Source organism: Phascolarctos cinereus, unplaced genomic scaffold (assembly GCF_003287225.1).
Source record: "Phascolarctos cinereus isolate Bilbo 61053 unplaced genomic scaffold, phaCin_HiC Scaffold_1;HRSCAF=81, whole genome shotgun sequence".
Classification (NCBI taxonomy): domain Eukaryota; kingdom Metazoa; phylum Chordata; class Mammalia; order Diprotodontia; family Phascolarctidae; genus Phascolarctos; species Phascolarctos cinereus.
The window spans coordinates 154,576,808-154,598,753 of record NW_027555514.1 but is presented as its reverse complement, the minus strand read 5'-3'; the positions used below and the strand labels follow the sequence as shown (position 1 = coordinate 154,598,753).

The window sequence follows — 21,946 nt, the reverse complement described above, 5'->3', positions numbered from 1 at the left end:
TATCCACTGATTCTAAATGTAGCACTCCTTCCATTGTATCAAGTTGCTTTCAGCTGATGGGATATTTGAGTACTCTACAAGTTTTATGTTTCTACTTATGGGTTCTTATATGTTCCTGAGATATTCCACATTTTTTGTGGAGTGAAATATTCTCCTTTGCTTGATTTGTCTATGCTACCTTTAGAATTTGTATGGTATCTGAATTCCCTTTTTCCCAATTTAGGCAGCTAGACATATGCTATACAGAGAATATTTTTAGAGATTTTTCCTGGAGCAACTCCAGGTAGGGGAAATGAGTCAAAGAGACAAAATTAGTGAACCTGAAACATGCAAGCCCAGAGTCTTAGGAAGCTCTGTGCCATGTGTTATATGTGCAAACTCTGCACCCTAAGGGAGATTTCTGTCTAAACTCTTCTTCAGACATTGTAGAGAAATCTGTTTTTTTCTCCTGAGAGTTGGCAAAAATTCTGTTTTTAAATATTTTATGGAGATCATTATATTAAAAGTTAATTTCATTGACATATGGCAGTCATTTCTCTCTGAGGAAGTTTCTGACAGTCCTTCGTGTCTTTTTTTATGGGCAATTAAAATGTCAATTCTGACTGTCAAAAGGTATCAAGCCTTTTGACATGATCTGAATATAGAGGGCAATCTCATAATTTCTCCTGAGAAATCCTTCAGATTATTGTTTTGAAACATGAGATAATAACTGTAAAGCACTTAGCACAGTTCCTGGTGCAGAGTAGGTGCTATTCAAATATTACTAATAGCTATGATGATGATGACAACGATTAGCAGTGTCCTTCAGGCTCTTGATTTAATTTGTGAAATTCAAATCTCTAAACTATAAATAATGACTTTGATAAAAAGTATGCTTTCAAAATTTCTAAGATTTCATCAAATGTTTCATTATCAGGTGAAATAGAGTGGAAAGTTATTTTATTATGACATTTTAGGGCCTTATAATTTGTCAAAGGCAAAACAAGATTGTTCAGGAACCTCTATTTTGTTATATTTAAGATTGAAGATGTCTCAGGAGTCAATTTCTATTAACATTGAATTCTTTAATGTGTGCTGAATCAGCCATTGTAAAACACAGAGTTTACACTGATTACAAAGGGTAGGCCAAAGAGTTCTTTTAAACTGACTATGGTCATCCACTTCCTCAAACACATCAGTACAAACAAAAAATGTTGTTTTGACTATTACTAAAAATAGGCAAGAGACAAGTAGACCTTCAGTGTAAGTCTTTTGTTGCTATAAAACTGTTTTGGGTTAACTCCACTCCAAATTACTGCAATATGCAAGGAACTAAAAAAGATCATGGAAAATAACATTGAACCAATGTCCTTTAGAATGCATAAGCTGCTTGAAAATGTTCAAATATCACCTTCCCTAGAGTCTATTAAAATAGCAACCCTGTTCCTTGTAAAGTATATTAGTCCTCTGTGGATGGAGGAGAACAGAAAGCATAGTTCCTAGATTTCTCTGGTTCTGTGTTAGTCCTTTGGTGTCTTGATTGGGAATTACTTATGCCTTTTTTAAAAATCAGCTTAATTGATTCAGAAATGCATCAAGTGTTTTTTTTTAAAGACCACTGAACCTGCTAATGATACAACAGGAAGAATAGTATCAAATATGTTATATACATCAGCATCTAAAGGGATCTGTGATCTCAGCTGTGTGAGTATTGCCTGCAGGGATGCAGATCACATCTTATTCATGCTTCTCATCTTAGAACACTCTTATGCATGCCTTGCCATCAGTTTTCCACAAAGGGTTCTTATTTCTCATGTACGTGTGTGTGTGTGTGTGTGTGTGTGTGTGGATTCCCCTCAATTACATGTTAAAATAATTTTTAAAATTTTTTAATATTTTGAGTTCCAAATTCTATCCCTCATTTCCTCCCCTCCTCTCTCCCTAAGAAGGCAAGCAATCAGATATAGGTTATACATGTGCACTAATGTAAAACATTTCCATATAAGTCATTTTTGTACAAGAAGACTTGAATAAAAGAAAGTAAAAGAAAGAAAGTGAAAAAAGCATGCTTCCATCTGCCTTCAAATAATACCAGTTTTTTCTCTGAAAGTGGATAGTATGCTTCATCATTAGTCCTTTGGAATTATCTTGAATCATTGTGTTGCTGAGAAGAGTGAAATCATTCACAGTTCTTCATTGAACAGTATTCTTGTTATTGCGGACAAGGATCTGTTCTGTTCACTTTGCATCAGTTCATGCAAGTCTTTCCAGGTTTTTCTGAAATCTTCCTGTTTGTCATTTCTTATAGAACAATGATATTCCATTGCAATCATATACCACAGCTTATTTAGCCATTCCCCAATTGATGGGTATCCTTTTGATTTCCAGTTCTTAGCCACCACAAAAAACTGCTATAAATACTTTTGTACAAATAAATCCTTTTCTTTTTTTTTTCCTTTTGGATGTCTTTGGAATATAGACCTAGTGGTGGTGTTGCTGGATGAAAGGGTATGCACAGTTTTATAGCTCTTTGGGCATAGTTCCAAAGTGTTCTGCAGAGTGGTTGTATCAGTTCACAACTTTACCAACAGTGTCCCAGTTTTCCCATGTGCCCGCCAACATACACCACTTTCCGTTTTTGTCATATTAGCCAATATGATAGGTGTGAGGTAGTACCTCAGAGTTGTTTTAATCTGGAATTCTCTAATCAAAAGTGATTTAGAGCCATCTGTTCTCTAGGCTAAATGACTCCATTTCCTTTAAGCAGTCCTCTTATAGAATGATCTCAAGCCCCTTCACCCTAATAGATGCAATTCCCTGGATGTACTCTCATTTTCTTTTCTTGTTCCTTAATACAGTCATTTAGAGTAATCATGAAGTTATTCAGGAGATATAAGGATATAATGGCAGGGTAGAGTTTTTCTTATTGTTACAAAACTATTTTACTTCTTTTGCTTTAGCAAATCTGGCCACCTTTTCTATAAAACTTAAGAAGATCCATGCATGCCTTTCTGTATGCTATGCCAGTAATATCTGTTTAATTGAATGTGTTGCTGTATCTCTGTCCTTGTTTACATTTTCATAGTAACTTTTTGGAATCTGAGTGCATGTATAATTTCACTAAATTTTATTGGGATTGTTGTAGAAGTTAGAAAAAAATTAAAATAGCGTCAACAATTTGCTTTGTTTATTCGATATTTCAAGGATACACTTTTATCATATTGGTTTTGCAATAATAAAATTTCCATTTCCTTAGTACATGTTCTATTTTTCACATGAATTACCAGTCTAGAAACATTTAGGGCTTTATGTTCAGTGCACATCTGAAAAATCTTGAGAAACTTAACTATTTGCTAAATGTAGACCCCCTAAAATAAGTGGAAAAGGATCTAGTATCCATGACCTGCATAGGCTTAACAACTGAGATGTTTTAGGGATTTGCCTACTCTTCATTTTGGTCTAACTCATGAGGAATAATTAGAATACTTCCTCTAGACCTTGCACAAAATGCAAGTTTCCATAAGGTAATCATTAATATCTCACTGCTCACACATTCTTAAAACTTTTGCAATCTGGCTTCTGTTCCCACCACTCTCCTGAGGCTGCTCTTTCCAGATCATTAATGATCTTCTGAAATCCAGTGCCTTTTCCCCACCCTGTTCTTGATAATTCTGCAACATTTAACCCTACCCTCCTTCTTTATACTCTATATTCCTTTAAGTTCCTCTCATGGTTTTCCCCATATCTTTCTCCATCATCACATCTTCTCTGTCTCCCTTACTCTTTTTTTTTCCTTCTTCACACCCTTTGACTTACTTAAAGTATGTGTTTATGCATACAAACATACATATGTGTGTGTGTGTGTGTATATATATATGTATATATGTATGTGTATATATATATATATTATATATATAAAATATAGTTCAATGTTCTTAGTCCCCATACTCTATTCCTCCTAAGCCATCTGATGTAGTAATATCATCTTTTATTCAGATGACCCCAAATTTACGTCTAAACTCACAACAATCTCTGAAGAGCTTTAGTACTATAGTCTTGGGATAATCTTTTCTCTTTTATCCCCACATAGACATTAAGTTTCCAAGCCTCTCATATAAATGCAAAATAGTTCTTGTTTTCCCCCTTCCTCAACCACCACTTAATCCACTTTAGTCCTTTCTCTCTTCCATCAAACTTTCTCTGATCCTCTTGTCACCCCAGGTCAAAATGATCTCTCTCAGTCCTCAAATTCATCTTAGCATTTTGCCTGGAGATCTCCATTGTTCTTATCTTCTTCTATGATATTTATTTGTCTTTCCTCCCTATTAGATTGTAAGTGCCTTAAGAGCAGAGCCTGTATAGTATCAATCCTTGTATCTCCACTATGAAGCACAGTGCCTTACATATAGTAGGTACTTAATATTGAATTGAATCAATTGTTTATATGTTGTCAGTGAACCAAGTAGCTTATTAAGCACCTACTATATTCTAGACACTGTGGTAAGAGCTGGAGATACAAAGAAAGACAGAAAACAAGGAACTCACATTGAAATTTGTAGTGGATTCAAAATGATGAGAAAAGCTAACTAAATTGTCTCCAGGAAGGATATAATTATCAGTCATATCTTTAAACTTATCCTCTACAAGATTCAGTCATTATGGTATATGTGTATCTATCTTATTAAGGTGATATATCCTTTAAAGTTAACCTTGAATCTTATGGTGTGTTTTATTTCTTATGCATGAAAGTATTAAACTGTGTCAAAGTTCTTGTCTATGCCTCATTGTAGCTGGTTTCCATAATTTGGTATCTGAAGGCTTACAGTCTCTAAACCATAAAAGCTCTAGGGAAGCCCTCACTAATAATCTAAGATCTTCTAAAATTTGACATTTGCCACAGTAAGTAGGAAGATAGTCTTCTAAGCTTATTGACAATACCCTGGACAAATAATTCCTAAGGTAGAGAGGAGCTAAGATGCATGTCACTACTCCCATTCGTTTATCTTGCTTACAGAAATTCATGTTTCAATATAGCAGAGAGTCATGAGAGCATCAGGCCAAGAGAGGATGTTTCCCTCTTTGTCCTTGCTAATAAAGTGCACCTATGGTTAAAGTAACCATAAAGCATCATTGAGGGAAAGTATGAAAAAGGGAACAAGAAACATAAAATTATCTTTCCTTTATATTGAAGACAGTGGATTGTCAACTTCTTGCTATAAAAGGGAGAATGAGATTTATTTGATAAGTTTAGAATTCTATAACACAAAAGTAGTGGGCCATAAAAGATCAATTGGATCACTCCTTATTCTCACTCAGTGATCACTCGTTAGAGTTACTGTAATATCACTTCTTTTTGGTTTGCTTAATAAATGATTTTGTTTAGTCGCTAGGAACAGGGTTACCTTAGGAGTCAGTGGACTTATGTTCAGTGCTGGCTCTGCTATTTCTGCATGTGTGACCTTGGACAATCACTTAAACTCTCTGGGTCTCAGATTCCTTATCTGGAAAATGAGAACATTAGATTAGATGATCACTAAGGTCCTTTTCACAACTAAATCTAAGATCATCTGACCACCCATACTATACTCCCAAACTAATACTCCATGGAAAAGAATTTATATTTATATAGAACCAGACTACTATTTGTTACAACATTAGGATTGTAAACACGTTGGAGTATTTAGGAACAAGAAACATTTGGAGAAGTCCAGGCCCCAGGTGGAAGTCCCCTCCTCCAGTTACTTACATTTTTATGTGCATAATAACTATTTATGGGGTTCCATTAGTACAAAATGCCTATGTATGGTCTTACAAAATATAAGCTGGTGAAGGAGGTGAATGATGTATGCAAGCAATCAAGTAAAGCATCTCTTGAATTTTTATGTTCTGCCTTTTCTCTCATCAAAATTGCAGAGCTAAATAGAAATTATGCATATGTATTTTTTTGTTAACACAGATTTTCAAGTCTGCATATCTGTATAATCATGTTATTGAATACAACTCCCCCTTCCCCCAACATAGGCAACTATTGGCTTTAGGTAGAGTTATTTCTAATTTAGTGTTCTAAATATGCAGAATTCACACATATCACCCTTGCAGTTGGACACAAATTCCCATCCTCTCTTAAAGAATATTTGAACTGACATGAGAAATACTCCTTCCCTTAAATAAATATAATCCTTTTTTCACCAACAGGACAACATTTTTAAGCTGGAGGATTCACATTTTGAAAATGGCCGTGGAAAGAGTCCATATGACCCCAAACTGCTGACAGCATCTCTTTTAATAGGTGCGTAGTCAACAATAAATAAGAAAAACATTTTCTGTAGATCACTACCAAGTTGTTGTTCTTTTTTTCCTTACCAAGGTTATACATTTTTTATCTTGAAATCTCTTCAGGAGGATGTCAAGTGTGATCTGTTTAAATGTTTTGGAAATAGAAATAAAATACTAAATCTTGCTTTTACTGTTAGAGGCTATCAAACTCACATCCTTTTAATTGACTTGGAAATGATTGATCAATACCTAAAAAAGGTGACCTATGCATATCTCTACATATTTTTATGAATACTTTAATATTTTTTATCTATTTTTTTCCAATGAGATATTACCTAACATTTTGATTCAGAATTATATGAAAATAAGAAAGAATTACACAGTGAGTTTCAGCAAACCATACAAAAGAGAAGCTCAGTTTTGCATAGCATACCTGGCAGAAGAATAGCCCCAAGAATCGTTATTCTTATCATAATTTTTTATTAAGCCAATCAGAGTAATTGGTCTGCACAGTCAGTCATGCGTTTGAGATTTATCTAGAATCATTAGTCATCAATTGCACTAACCTGCTGGACCAGCCTTAAAGTGAACAGAAGAAAACTGCCTTACAATTCTCGTATTGTTAGTGGCTTTACTTCTTCTCCCTTATTTCAGGTGAAAAACTTCTACATCATCCTTGACATCTTCCTCTTCAATTCTCTCTTCTTCCCTTCTTTATATGTTTTTCATTCTGCCAAACTAGCCATTGGGAGAAGAGATATAGTCAGGCTGGAGAAAGAAGGGAAGGTGATAGATGTGATCTTGGTTATGATATGATAGGAATTCCAATTTTTTCTAGCCCAAGGCCTTGTTTCATCCCAAAATTCATGATCTGACAGTTCTTCATAATTCTCCCTGGGGGCATGTGCAAACAAATTAAAACACAAAGGATTCTGGATTCTAATTCTGTTACTGCCTACAACTTGCTGAATAAGCTTTGCAAAACAACCTGAAAAGTCTTTACTTCCTCATTGATAGACTGAATTATTTTTTATGAAAAATAATTAAAATGATAACATGTTAGCAAACAAAAAAAAACCTTAAAAAAATACTTCAAAGGAAGAGTAAAATCTTCTTTTTCCTCTAAGTTGTAAAGGCTTCACAAAAATTACTTTACCCCATCCTTTTGTCCTTTAAAATTCACTTTGTGACTCAAAACAAATGATCCTAACCATAGTTCCACTGATTGGCACCTTAAGCAAGTATTAAGATATGTATTCCAGAATTCACTGATCCCCGTCCAATGATGAATAAAACTGCTTCAGCATGAGCTGTCTTCTCCATTACTCATCAAATATATGCAATTTTAGGGTTTCCTTTAATAATCAGTTTGGCTCCATTTGTGCTGCAGTTTAGAAAAAGGTTAGTCATAGAGGAATGCAGCAAACATAGCAAGCTTATAATTTTCGTATTCACAGCAGGCATAATGATTACACTCAAATGACTTCCTTGAGGGCACACAATAAAAATTTTAAAACATAGTCAGCCAAAGGGGAGGAGTTTTACCTTGTTCAAACTTGTAGCCTACATTTATTCAAATTGTTACAAAAAATGGGGAAGGTTTATTTCTAAAATAAGATGGTATACAAATTAGTGCCTCAAGCAATTTGAATCTTTCATGTGCTTCTCCATGGGGCTTTATTGGATCTTGAGCTTTCATATGAATTTGACAGAGGATGTTGACAAGTAGGCATGATATGTGCATATGGTATGCAAACACACAAAGTGAACACAGAATTTTAAATTTCACAATTTTGGCTTCCTTTGAAAATTAACTTGGAAAATCTTTAGTAATATGGAAGGGAAAAAAAGTAGGTACTAAAATTTCAAGGTGTTAAAGGAAGGGCATCTGTCTTAATAACATTAGTCAGTGTCTAAAGGAGGGCCTTAAATAAATACTAATGAAACATATATTAATATGCTTCACTAACTAAAAACCTGAGTTCAAATATTGCCTCTTTTACTAACCACATGTAAAACCTTAGACAAGTCACTTAATTTTTCTGGCCTTCCGTTTCCTCATCTATAAAATGAGAGGATTAAATGGTCTCATTTAAAGTGGAATAAAATTATCTCTTAATCAGATGGATGGCTAGGAACAAGCTACACCAAGATGTAAAATTGTGAAAAATGCTCACAACCCCCTTTTAATTCAAGTATTGCAAATCCATTTATTGTAGTTCTTTTCTTTTTTATTCTTTTTTTTTTTTTACAACTATGCTGTAAATTCTTCCTCTCATGGTACATTTAATCCTCCCTGTTGGGTTATTTTTGGCAGTCACTCTTGTGCAGCAGTAAAAAATAATACTCAATCCTCAATAACTTAATAGGAGCCTCTTTTGTAGATGGATACTACATCACTGTAGAAACTTGCACATGCAAGTCTTCATATGGACAACTAGTTGTCCCCAAAAAAGAAGAGGTTTTCATTCCTACTGAACATAGGCTACCTTTATGAAGCATCCTATGCAAATTGCCCTGAGACCAATGCAAAAGGCAAAAATGTTTAAGTTAGTGAAGATGTTGTCCTTTTCTAAAAGAGGACCCAAAATACTGACTACATGGCACTGTCCACAGAGCAAGTTCCAAATTACCCTTTGAAATAGTCCAACTCCAATTCTTCATCACCAACACAGTCACTAAACTAGTGTCAATTTTCTCCAAAGGCAAAAAGAGTACATGATAATCCCAATATCAATGTTAATTGATTTACTCTCCCCAGAGTATCCCAGGTTCCTTAATGATTATGAGTAGTTCTTATTCTGGTGCTAAGTTCTATGTGTCCACTAAATATATGTCAAATGTCCTTCATTTTCCGAGTCGCTTTTGATAAAGTTCAGGAGTGTTTTAAAAAAAACATTTCATCATTATTAAATTGTTCCAGTATTTTTGGAAACATGTTTCTTATTGTACCCACCTGCAAACATTTTTCATTATTTTCTTTAAAACTTGTTCATTAAAGGTAGCAATTGCTACCCTGCTCTAAATAAATCCCAGATGCAAAGAGAATGCAACTTACTTTCAAGAAGCAAAACAGAGTATTTCCTCCATAGTTAACAGTCACTTCACATCTCTAGAATTAATTGAACAGCTAACTTGAGCACTTTTCCTTTTCTTTCTTTCTACTGATGATGTAGAAATATTGTCTATGAGATAACAGCATTGAAATCAATTATAGGAGACTGAAGATTGTTAGCTAAAATTTCTTTCAGGAACATTCTAAAACATTTGCTAATGCCTACTATACATACATCACTCTTGGGTGTCAAAGCGAATTAAGTGTCTTCCCTCCTCGAGCTTAAAGTCCAATGGAAATTACAATACAAACACAAATACTCACTACATAATACATGATGACTGCATTTGAGAGATTCAAAACAGAACACTGTGTGAGGTCTAGGGAGAAAGTCCTTACCAATGGCGAATTACAGAAGGTTTCATGTAAGAGTTGGCATTTGAGTTGGACTTTACTGGATGGATAGAAATTCTGCTGTTGAAAAGTGGGAAGGAGAAGACATTCCAAATTTATGGGACAACATGAACAAAGGCCTATAAGAAAAGAAAGGCGTAAGAGGGTTAGATCGGAGCACATGCTCCTGATGCACATACTTGAATAAGACTAGACTGTGACCAGATAGGAAGAAAGAGAAGGAGAGAAAGGCAGAGAGTGGTTCACTCTCTTTTAAATATCTTGTTCTTGTTTAGGGACCAATAATGACACTGAGTAACCACTATAGAGAATAAGACATTTAACACTGAGCCACATGTTGCCTTGGAAGTGGTATGGGTGTGGGCTCAGCACTCCATGAGATTGGAGGAAAATTCCAGCCCCTCTATAGTAATCTAATTTAATTGGAGCACATAGGATGTGGAGTAAGGAAAGAAACAGACTACTAGACTGCCATGAAAATCCAATTTTTATTCTTTACCTGAGTCCTTTCCTTGACTCAGGTAGGGGATGGATAAGTAAATCATAAAAACACATATGTATGTATAATCTATGTGTATACAGATAATATATACACATACATATATTCATTCACCATATATATATATATATATATATATATATATCTTTTTTTCCATACATCTCATATTTTTATCCACATATTCCTCCCCACCTTTTTAACTGTTTTGTTACATTGCAAATGGAATTTACTTTGAGTGATAGCAATCTTAACTGTAAAATGGGTACTGGCCATAGGTGTATTTGGTTTTTTGTCTACATCAGTCTAACATTTTCACCTGCAGTACTGATTTTGAAACATCAGCAGGATACATTTTCTTTGTCCTCTATTTTCCCTCACCTCACCCATCTAAGGAATTGTAATCCAACACCCTAACTGATCTAAGCCACATTTTTATTTTATTTTGAGCTGTGTAAAGAAAATCAAGAGTACATGTGACCTTTGTTTAATATGTGCCTTGATATCTCAGACATGCTGAAAATGCTCTTAGAGTTCACTGAACTGTCTTCTTTGTTTAGTTCAGTAAAGGAAACTTCCCTTAGAGACTCAGAAAACTTACAGTGAGAAAAAAAGAATGGAGTTGTATTCAAATGGTAACTTCCTTCTTTTGACAGTTAGTATATGGTATTTCAAGTTCGGTATGCATGTCAGCACCAATTTATTTTGGGCCCATTTATTTGTTTTTGTTATACCAGACTCTCCACAGAGGGTTTTCTGTAGTGATGAGGTAAGAGGCTGTTACTGGACAGAGTATCTGCAACTGGTTTTTCCCCACATACCACTTCCTGTGCCCTAAGTTAATGAACTAAGATTAAAAAAAAAAACCATTCTTTATTTTTGGCCTTCTAGTGGTGACTCAACATACATACACACACACACACACACACACACACACACACACACATAAAGGATGTCTCCAAATCTTAGTGCTTAAAACTAAGACTTTTGGAACAACTCATATACATATGTGTATGTATTAGTATATATTAGTATGTACAGATACATATATGAATATATATGTATATGTACACACATATATACACAAAATTGTATGAATAATGGGTAATACTATTTGGCAGATGTACACAAATATGAAACAATTCTCATAACACATCACACTTAAATATGATTATATTTCAGATGAAATGAAAATTGTATGTAAAACAAATTTATATTCATAACTGGAGTAGCACTAGCAAAAATACTTATAAATGAAATTAATTAAAATCACCAAAGTCTTAATCAAGTATTGATCAATTGGGTCTTTAAAACCAAAATAGTAAGACTAAGGCACTGCCATTTAAGTATTTAAGTTATCTATGTATTGTTACAATGGCTAAAACTATCATGCATAATGTAAAACACTTTAGAAGATATAATCAAAATTCTAGTTAATGGGCCTACAGTAGTGGAATATTCTGCTAACTACATGGCTAAAACATCATTATTCATGTTTACAGAAACATTGTGATGTTGTGGAAGGAAAACTTGGCTATGAGTTTGAAAGATCAGAATCTGAGACCCGGATTTAGCATTTACTCTCCATGTGACCTTAAGTCAATTATGTAACGCCTCGTGCCTCAGTTTCCTCATTTGTAAACAGAAATAATATTTACATTAAACACCTCCCAGGATTATTTTGAGGAGCGCAGATTGGAAGTTTGAAATCAGTACAAAAATTTGAAGTCGTTATTATTATCATAAGGAGACCACCCTGACTCTGAAGGAATCATATTCCTGAATGGAATCCCTGCCAGCAAATAACCCTCCTCACCCTCCTTGTACCCTCCAAAATGTGTGTGTTTGCACACAATCAAACACACACACACACACACACACACACACACACACACACACACAGCCCTTCACCACCAGAAACCTAAGTAGGAGAGCAAAGCCAAGATCTGGGAAAACTGAGCATTTATTGAATATAATTGAAGGTCAGCAGTTGGAATGATGCACCCTGGAGAGCAGTAAGAACAATTCCGTTATTGGCCTTGCCTTTCACCACCACACATAAACACCTTCCTGAAGTAGCATTAATATGTGAAATGGGCTTCTCTGTGGCTGGAGACACCCAAAGTTACACTCTATCTTTCCTTTAGTATCTAAGTCATTCATTTCCACTTCCTTTGTTAATGCTTTAAAAGTTTTAAATCAAACCAATAGCTCTTCTTCTCCTGAGCACTCTCTTAATCACTCTCTGTTTTGTCAAAGAAGGAATTAAGCTCAGTCTTGTTATCTTCTTGAGTTGTATTGATTTTCCTCAGCTCACTTGGGAGAGATGAAGAACAAAATGAGGCTAAATATTAGTTATGAAAAGCATCTGAACCTTTTCCAAGAGTGCAAGTTTCCAGCTCCGCTAAATATATTTCATATAATACTTTTCATTATTTTCCTAAAAAAATAAGGTGAATGACAGAGAAGACAGACCATTAAATGAGAGCATGCTCCCCACTTTCACTTAGAATTCTATCTCCTGCTAGTCATACTTGAATCTTTCTGCTGTGTGAATTTATTTTTTAACTTTGATGTTATCTTTTTCAACTTTCCTCATGTTTGTGACTACCATATGTTTCACAATTACTATAATTAATACCTTTAGTTTTTCATTTTTCAGTGGATAAAGGACAGGGTATATCTTTTGCTATGGTGTGTACAGCCATGTATTTTTTTTTTTAAAGAAATAGCATGAAGATTGGAGATTTGTTTCCAATCCAATGAAATAAGCATTAATTAAACACCTACTTTCTACAAGGGCACTAGATACAAGGACTAAATGCAAACTGAATAGCTTACATTCTATCTCAGCATTTGTGGGCTGAGCCCCATGGTTCTACTTAGCCAAAAATCACATCGAAGACTCATTAGTTACACAGGGACTCCAATCATCCTATTCTGGGGCCCCTTGATCATAACCATCACAAGCTACATGGCGTAAGGAGTTGAACCCCTCCTAGAGATCCTCTGATAAAATGAACAAACAAAACCCAAAGGATACATGGGATATGGAGCTGAGCTTCAATCCAATGGATTTCCTGATAAGAACTTCATAAGATTAAGAGCCACAATGCAGGTTGTAACATAGCTGTATATTATACATAGTGAGGGACCTACAGTCCATGACTTCTTAAAGCACATGTTTAAAATGTAAGTTCATAATCAAACAGATAAAGGAAAATCTATCACCTAAATTTTAAAAATCCACAACATCCTTTTTTTCTTTTATATGTAGATAGCCAGTTCCTTTTAAAGGAAGGATGCATAAAATAGCAACCAATAATAAGGAACATTGTAGTAATATAAACAGCAGTTTAATATCCACAAGATGAAATATTTGACTGCATGGTTTCCTTTGAAACCAATTGGTGGGTCTCTTTATAACATCTGTGCACTTTTAGCACAAGATTCTTTGCCTGGTGGTCTTTCAGGATACTATTTTATAGTATGTTCCCACTGAACATGCTCAAAAATTTGAACTTGATGGGTGGTTTAATTTTTTTAAAATATTGATATTATTCCTGTGGCTTTTTGGTTTTATATTTTGAAGTACCTAACATTATTAGAGATACTTTTTGTACAATTATCCAACAAAATGTCAGACTGTTATGCATATTTTTCAAAGATGAAGTCTTTTTATTCTCAGGACAGGGATATGCAGAGATGGAAAAATGGCTCTCACTGGGCATTTCTCTAATTCTATATAGATTCTTCCAAGCTAACGTGAGCCAGATAGATTATAAGATCCATTTATCAGCAACAGAAATGCTTTGGGTTGGAAATCTGGGAATATATCTAGCACATTAGGAATAATTTCTCTATAAATTAAGGATGGTGAAGTAAATATGAATGACCATAAAATAAATCAGATGTGTAGTGTTTCCTTAATTAAATTCATACCTATATAATTTTTTTCTGTAGTTTTCTATAGATTTAACAGAATAAATAGTAGAATCATTGAAGAATTATGAAACTATACCAAAATTATGGATAATCTTTATCCTCTTAATTAAAAAAATCTAAGAATATGCATGCCCTTTACAAAAATTCCACAACATATTAAGTTTCAATGTAATAACAGTAGAACAGGTCGACTGATTTATTTCTTAAACAGCCTACTGTAGGTAGCATTCTATTTGCTGAATAGAAATAGAACAAATCATATGAACTTTAGTCACCTAATTTCCACTCATTTGCTTATCTATTCAACAAACATTTGTTGTTTGTGGCTCATCCCTTACCCTGGCCTAGAGATTCCAGCAATGATATTGATAAATGTAAGAATTATTTCAACTTCTCAGGATGATGGAATCAGATATCTTCTCATATCTCTTCTTTGGAGCCAAACTTGGTAATTCTAAATTTTCAACATTCCATTTTGATCATTTGTATATTATTGTTATTTCCAATTACATTGTACTGATATTAACACTACTTTTTTTCCAACTCAACATACATGCGATATAAGCTTACCATGTATAAGGCATTATATCAGGTGTTAAGAATATAAAGAAAAAAACCAGTTAGACTACCTGGAAAACAAAAAGAAATATCTCAACTTGTAAGAGATTCCTTGTTCTCTTGTGTACTATGAAATTGGCTTATTTTTAGACCGCTATCTGTTAGAAAGAACTGATAAGTAGAAATATGTACAATAAGATTTTATATATATATATATATATATATATATATATATATACACACACACACACACACACACATATATGTATATATATATATATATATACATATTCGTGTCTAATTGTAGCCATCTCTAGAGTGGGGGAGAGGAAAAAAGGGGAAAAATTAATTTACATGATAACTATTATAAATTTAAAAGGAATAGCAAGTTGTACATAATAGATTTGCAATTTCATTTGCAGTCATTTTTTTTTTATTATACTATGTTATGGAAATGTTTGTTTTATTGCCCTCAATCCAATCAATCCAATGAACACTAACTGCCAAACAAAAAAAAAGGAAAAAAAGAGAGAGAGAGAATACTATCTGCTGACACATCAAGACAGAGGACTTATCTTATGTATTGAGAAATTCAGGGAAAATAAAGTCATGTCAAAACTTTGGACAAAGGAAGAATTAAATTTTGAATTAAAATAAATCCTCATTAATTTAGAGTCTCTCATAGATGAAATAGGTTTAGATGAATCATAACTTTCATATTCATGTATAAAGATTATTTGCTAAACTTAAATTTTTAAGACTTCAGGACAAATATTTAGTTTACATCAAACTTTTGAGTAAAAAATTATTATTTATTATTTATTTTTATTTATTGTTATTATTTATTATCTCACAAAAACAATTATTTCAAAAACATATATATGTATATTGATACATAGACATGTATCTATGTGTGTTCATATTCACATATATTTATAGAAAGAGAAAGGGAAAGAGAAAAAGAGAGAATAAGAACAGGGACTAGATCTACAATTTCATTGATATAAAGAAATCCAAGGTGAGGAAACTCCCTTGATTACGACAGTTCCACACACTGTTTACAACTTATAGTCTCACAGTTTCCTGGAGCACTGGTTAAGGCACTTCCCCAAGGTCATACAGATAGTATATATCAGAAACAGTGGTTGGACCCAGGTGTTCTTGGTTTCTAGGCCACCTCTATCCACTTTGCCATTATGCTTTTCCATGTAAATATGAACAATGTATTAATTACAAATTATATTTATTCATCTGGGCAAATCCAGTAGCACTGCTATAGGCAATATTAATTTAGTTCGTGTTACGTTTCTGTTATTTGGAAGTAATGAAATATAATTTTCTTAGACATATTCTACAATCTATCATTTTTACTACTTCAAACTGGCCTTCATTCCAATTATGCATAGTGACATTTTACTGTATAGCTTTGTTTAGCTATTAAGTCCATATGCAACAACAAAACATGGATAAAAACTTGTTGAAAGATTTAAAAACTATGGATTTGGCATAGGGAAAAATCAGCCAAGCATAATGGATTTTGTGAAAGACTACCTTCTTTTTTTCTCTCATGAGCAATGTCAGTTTGAAAATATTTGCCTGTAAGAATGATGTTAAAAGATACATTCAGTGCTATATTCTGTCACTCTACAGATGGAGAATTATACTCTGGAACTGCAGCTGATTTTATGGGACGTGACTTTGCCATTTTCCGAACTCTTGGGCACCACCATCCAATTAGGACAGAGCAGCATGATTCCAGGTGGCTAAATGGTAGGTAAAACATGTAATAATAACATGGCACCTTGGGTCTGACATTTTAAAATCCAATAATCCATACCTAAAGACTTAGTTTAAAATTGGATATGCCCCTTAATGCCAATGACTTTGAATGTTCAACAATTAAGTTTCTTGTATACTGAGGATAAAATATTTATTAGCTTATATTTTAATGAACATTAGTGAATACTTACTGGTGGTGGTTTTATGATTAGGAAGTATGAATAAACTGATCAAAAAAAAAAGGAAAGAGAGAGATAAAAGATTCAGGAAACCTGGTTATATGCCAACAACGAGGTCATGAAATGTTTTCTCTATGGGGAGAAAAAAAAATCAGGGCTTAGAAATAAAACGAAAAGGAAAAGATAAGGTATGTTTAGGGCTGGGCTTGACTTAGGCCAGTCCTTGGATATTGGAACAAAATGAGACATTTGTTGATCATTTAGCAGTTGACAAAAATAAATTTACTTAGCTATAGCAGGAGAAAGGTAGGCCTTGATGGCACCTCGGGTCAATTAAGCTGAGCAAAGCTTCCTTGCTTGATTTACCTATCACAAGCCACCTGCTAATCCTCCAAGTCCTTCTGGAGTTCTTTATGTCTGTTTTGTACTCAGGTGATGAGGAAGTGATGTCAGCCCTCAGAGTCTTTATTCCCTTGTGCCAGCAGAGTGTCAAAAAGGGGTCAATACCTTTTAAAGGAAAAAAGAAACAACCTAGCCTAATTTGCCTACAAGGAGTAAGGAGAGTGCTACTATTACAAGGTATTTTAAGGAATATGAACAGATATTAAGCTTAAAGAATAAACTTGTTCCAGTGGCTTCCTCTTGATTTTTAGAATGAAGTACAAATTTTCTGGCATTTAAAAGCCTTCCCAATCTGGCCCCAGCCTATCTTTACAGGCATTACTCTATTATACTCATTATGGATATTTGAGCTGTCTTACCTGCTGTCCCTCATATACAACATTACATGTCCTGCCTTTTCCCCAGAAAGCTGGAGTGCAGAAAACATACATTCCCAAAGGTCCATTGATCCTGTCAGATCTGGGACTAGAAAATAGATTTCCTAATTCCTCACGTTAGGTCCTTTATATCATACTGAACAGTGGTTTAGTGTAAAGTGACACATAATAGAATATAGAAATTTTAAAAACAGTGAGGTATACAAAGCAATTATGCCTAAGAAAGATTAGAAATATTTTTAAGCAGCCAACAAACAAAAGGAAAAGTGTATATTTATATTTGTTTCCATTTAGATTTCATGAGTGCTTTTCATTATGAATTATGTCTTTATAATATGACTGAACTAGATGGTGAGGTATAGCTGGATGCATTTTTACTTATGTACTGTTACAAATAAGGTCATGTAGAAAATTCAGTAGGGCCATGAGTCTAGGTTCCATAATCTTCAAGCCCAGAGTACAAGTCTTTACATATGTTGTCCTTCCCTTGAACTTAGACCTTTAACACTGGCACTACACTTATTTCAGTGATACTCTCACTGAAGTAACTGTGATTCATAAGTAGTCAGCATAATTCCTCCTCCATTCAAGATGTCCTAATAATATATTTATGGAGAAACAGTAAATGCTATGCCATTCACAATTAGTGTTAATAGCATGGATGGATATATATATATATATATGTGTGTGTGTATATATATATATATATATATATATATGTGTATATATATATACATACAAATTCATCTATATATGTACATTCATATTAATATGTTTAAATGCATATGTGCATGCACACACAGACACATACACACACACACACACACACACACACACACATAGGCACACGTCAGAAGCAGACTTTGGGCTAACGTGACCTCCAGAGGTCATAAAGATTTTCAATGTCCTTAAGAAATAAGGCCTGATTGTAATAGGTACAGATATTGAAAAGAATAAAGCACCCATTTCATTTGTATGGCCTTGGGGAAATAAAGCCAAGTCATCAACTTGAAGCTGCTTTTGTACTGCAGACCTGCATGATGACAGCTGAGTCTGAAGAATTTACACTATGGGAAAACACAGCCATTGTCCACAGCTCTGTACTTCATCTCTGAAAATGTGTAATTCCTTTGGGAATTCAGTTATCAGTCTCTCAGCACAAAATGTGAGAACTGATTTTCCCAAATTAGCACAGAGGTTACATCTGACAGGGTGCAGAAACCAGGACTGCTTTAAGATTGAGGACGCAGTCATGTCTCCGATAGAACCAAGGGACTGGGAATCATAAACTACCCGAAATTAAATACCATTCTGGAATAAAATTGGAGACATGATGTTTATACACTCATGCATACAATGAATGACTTTTGTGGAATAAGAACATACTGCATAATCATCAGAACTGCCAGAACCTCAAAACTATATGAAAATGTTCTTTTTGAGTGGTCTTCAGGGCTATGAACATTTACTTTGGCATATGACATTTTAATTTCCCTAAATCAGTTCCTCTCCTTTGCAGCAAAAGTTGGCATATTCCAGATATATTTTAATAGTTTCCTTCCCACTAAGGAGAAAACAAATCTGATGCAGCGGCATTTAAAACGTTTTATAAATCAGACTTTAAGCAATGTGGAGCCCTCCTTAGTCAAAAATCATTACTCTAGGCCTCTTCTTCTAGCTACATTGTCAGCAATTGTAATTTTCAGAGAATAACTAAAAATAGAAAATCATCTTGTAAGAAGGGGTTTTCTAAGTCCTAAGAGAGAGGCATTACATTCACTGTTATTGGTATTCATTGTTTTCTTGGTTTTCATTTCTTATATTGGTTCCTACTATAAAGGTATCCATGAAAAAGCTAGAAAACATTTTGTCTTCTAGTCTGCTTGCCATCTTGTTTTTGTTTTATTTCTTCTTAAGGAATATGGTTACATTCTGAGGTTTGCAAAAGGTGTAACTGAATTTAAACTAGCTTCTACTTAGGGTTGCTAAGTAGATGGATGCTCTGAAGGTTATAAAGAAGGAAAATTTAATATTTGGAGTCACATGAACTAATTAGTGAGAGTCTGTGGACCTTTTTACCCTAACCTCTAATTATACAAATGCAATAATAGACAAATACTTTGACAGTTGTTCCCTAGATATATGTAATAAAGGATGTAAGAAGAGATGACCTGATAGTATAGACTATACGTTAAATAGGAGTGCTGAATTAGACATTTTAAGAAATAAGTTGGTATTTATTAGCTTTTTGTGACTGTCAGACCTCTTGATTTTCTCGTCATGTCTGTGGCTTAATATTTTAAACCAGTTAGTTGCATGTTTCAGTACCCTGGAGACAAAGTCCTTCATAATCCTTATTTTACGGTTACATAAGCAGTTGAGTATTATAGGAACTGAGTGAACATTCAATAATGAAAAAAAAACCCTCTTAAATTTCACAGGCTTTGAGACAGGAAACAAGGACACAATCCTCTTATGGCATTTGTATTGTATTTTCTGGCAGTTACTGTGCCCTGTCCCCTTTATTGCAGATTACAAACTGCCATAAGATGGCCTTGGACACTGAATGAGTAGGTACATATAAACTGGTTGGTGTTATGATAATATACAGTTTGTCTATGGAATCAGGAAGCTAAGAAATGAAATACGTTCAGAGAGCACCCTTCTTCTCAATTGAAATTAGGAGCAAATGAGCACGATGGTTTGAAAGTTTTTAATGTCTATTTTGCTGAAACAAAATTTAGCAGTTTTTCTTTTGTTTGTTTTCACTTAATTCAGACAGTCCTTCACCTTCAGACAAAAAGCACATACCCTCTCTTGTATATTCTATTGGAAAAAAAATACACAATAAAACTAAACTATGGGGTCTTTTTACTTTCAAACCACTAATCATTTTCGTGTGACCTACAAATGTACTTTTTTTCTCAAACAGGCCAACCTTACCAAAACATTAATTTCCTTTACCTCATCTTTCCTAGACTCATTTTCCATGTTCAACCTTTTACCAAAGGAAAAGAGTGAGTTTTAGCCTCCCTCAGTTGAAATAAAGTTTAGTCTGTCAGAAAAAAGAAAAGTATGAAGCTTAGAAATAAAAATAAAATTCTTATTGCTGGTATCAACTTTTGATAGGGGATATTTCTTATAGACAATCAAACAAAACATATTTGAGAAAAATATGATCATTCTATGTCATTTCTTAATGTAGCCAATCCACTTTTTTCCTGGAGAGAATCATAATAAATATATAATTTTAAAAATGTTTTATCAAGACCTGTGAATTCATCATTGATATAGGAAACTCCCTCTGCCATATCAGGTTGGCAGCTCTTCAGGGCGCTGACAGGCTAAGGAAAATGCCCTAGGGTCACATAGCCAAGATGTGTCAAAGGCAGGACCTCAATTCCAGTGGTTTCTATTCTAAAACTTGCCCTATATCCACTGTATCTTTCGGCTTCTGAAATAGTTCTCAAAAATCCTAACATTGCCATCAAAAATGCTAAGTTTGTTTAATTGAAACCATGGCTGAAGCAGTGTAGTGGAGTGGGAAAAGTTCTGGATGGGGAATCAGAGGACCTAGATTCAAATCCTGGTTCTGCCACTTGTTATCTCTATGATTTTGGGATTCCCTGCCTTCATTTAAAACAGTATAAATCCTACTTTCTTTAGGAGGCCTTTCAAAATCTCTCTTCAAGTCCCTCCACTGTATGTCTTATATATCCACCTAGTTGTTTACATGTTTAATATCGCATTGGAATTTAAGTTCCTTAAAGGCAGGGATGGTTTTGGGATTTTTTTTTTGCCTTTACATTCCCACAACCTGTAGTACATTGACTGAGACACAGTAAGTACTCAATGAATGCTTGTTAACTGACTGACTGAGATATAGGTAAAACAGCAATAAAAAGATAACATAGAAAGATCCAATGAACTAGATCTTAGATTTATGACTGTGATGACAAGGTATCCTTAGTATTTTGAAATAAAATAATGAACACTTTTAGTATTAATAAACTTTGATTAGTATTAATTACTGCAGTTAGCAGTCATAGAGGCCCTGATAAGATGGAATATGGCCTAGTGGAAAGAAGGATTATTTTAGTATCCAGTCCTAAGTTGAAGTCTTAATTCTGACACATTACTTTGTGGTGATGGTCAAGTCACTTTAAAATCTCGGTTTCTCCCAGCATCTCTCTAATTATTACAGATTTAATTGCTGATCTTTTATCTCAGTTGCTACTCTAGGAGACTCCCATGCTAAAAGAAATCACAGTTCCTCCTCTCCTCCTCTAAAATTAGTCTTTGTCCTTTACATACAGTAATGAATAGAAGAAAAGTAAACTAATAACAAAATTCTAAATGTTGAATATATTGCATTTTGGTGAAGTCATATGCATGAATGTTGGGGTTTGAGCACAGTTAATAATCGTATTTTATTATCCCAATCAAACAATGTGGTGAAGTGAGCTTAATTTAAGAAAAAATCAGA

General features: G+C 34.1%; 1 protein-coding gene across 2 annotated transcripts in view; it reads left to right on the top strand.

Moving 5' to 3' along the window:
* The window catches only part of SEMA3A (semaphorin 3A), a 645,372-nt gene that overhangs the window by 528,499 nt on the left and 94,927 nt on the right, over positions 1-21,946 (top strand). For both annotated transcript variants that reach the window (XM_020999770.2, XM_020999769.2), the window contains 2 exons: positions 6,175-6,268; positions 16,374-16,493. In XM_020999770.2, the coding sequence (XP_020855429.1) occupies positions 6,175-6,268; positions 16,374-16,493 (214 nt within the window). The remainder of the gene's footprint in view (positions 1-6,174; positions 6,269-16,373; positions 16,494-21,946) is intronic.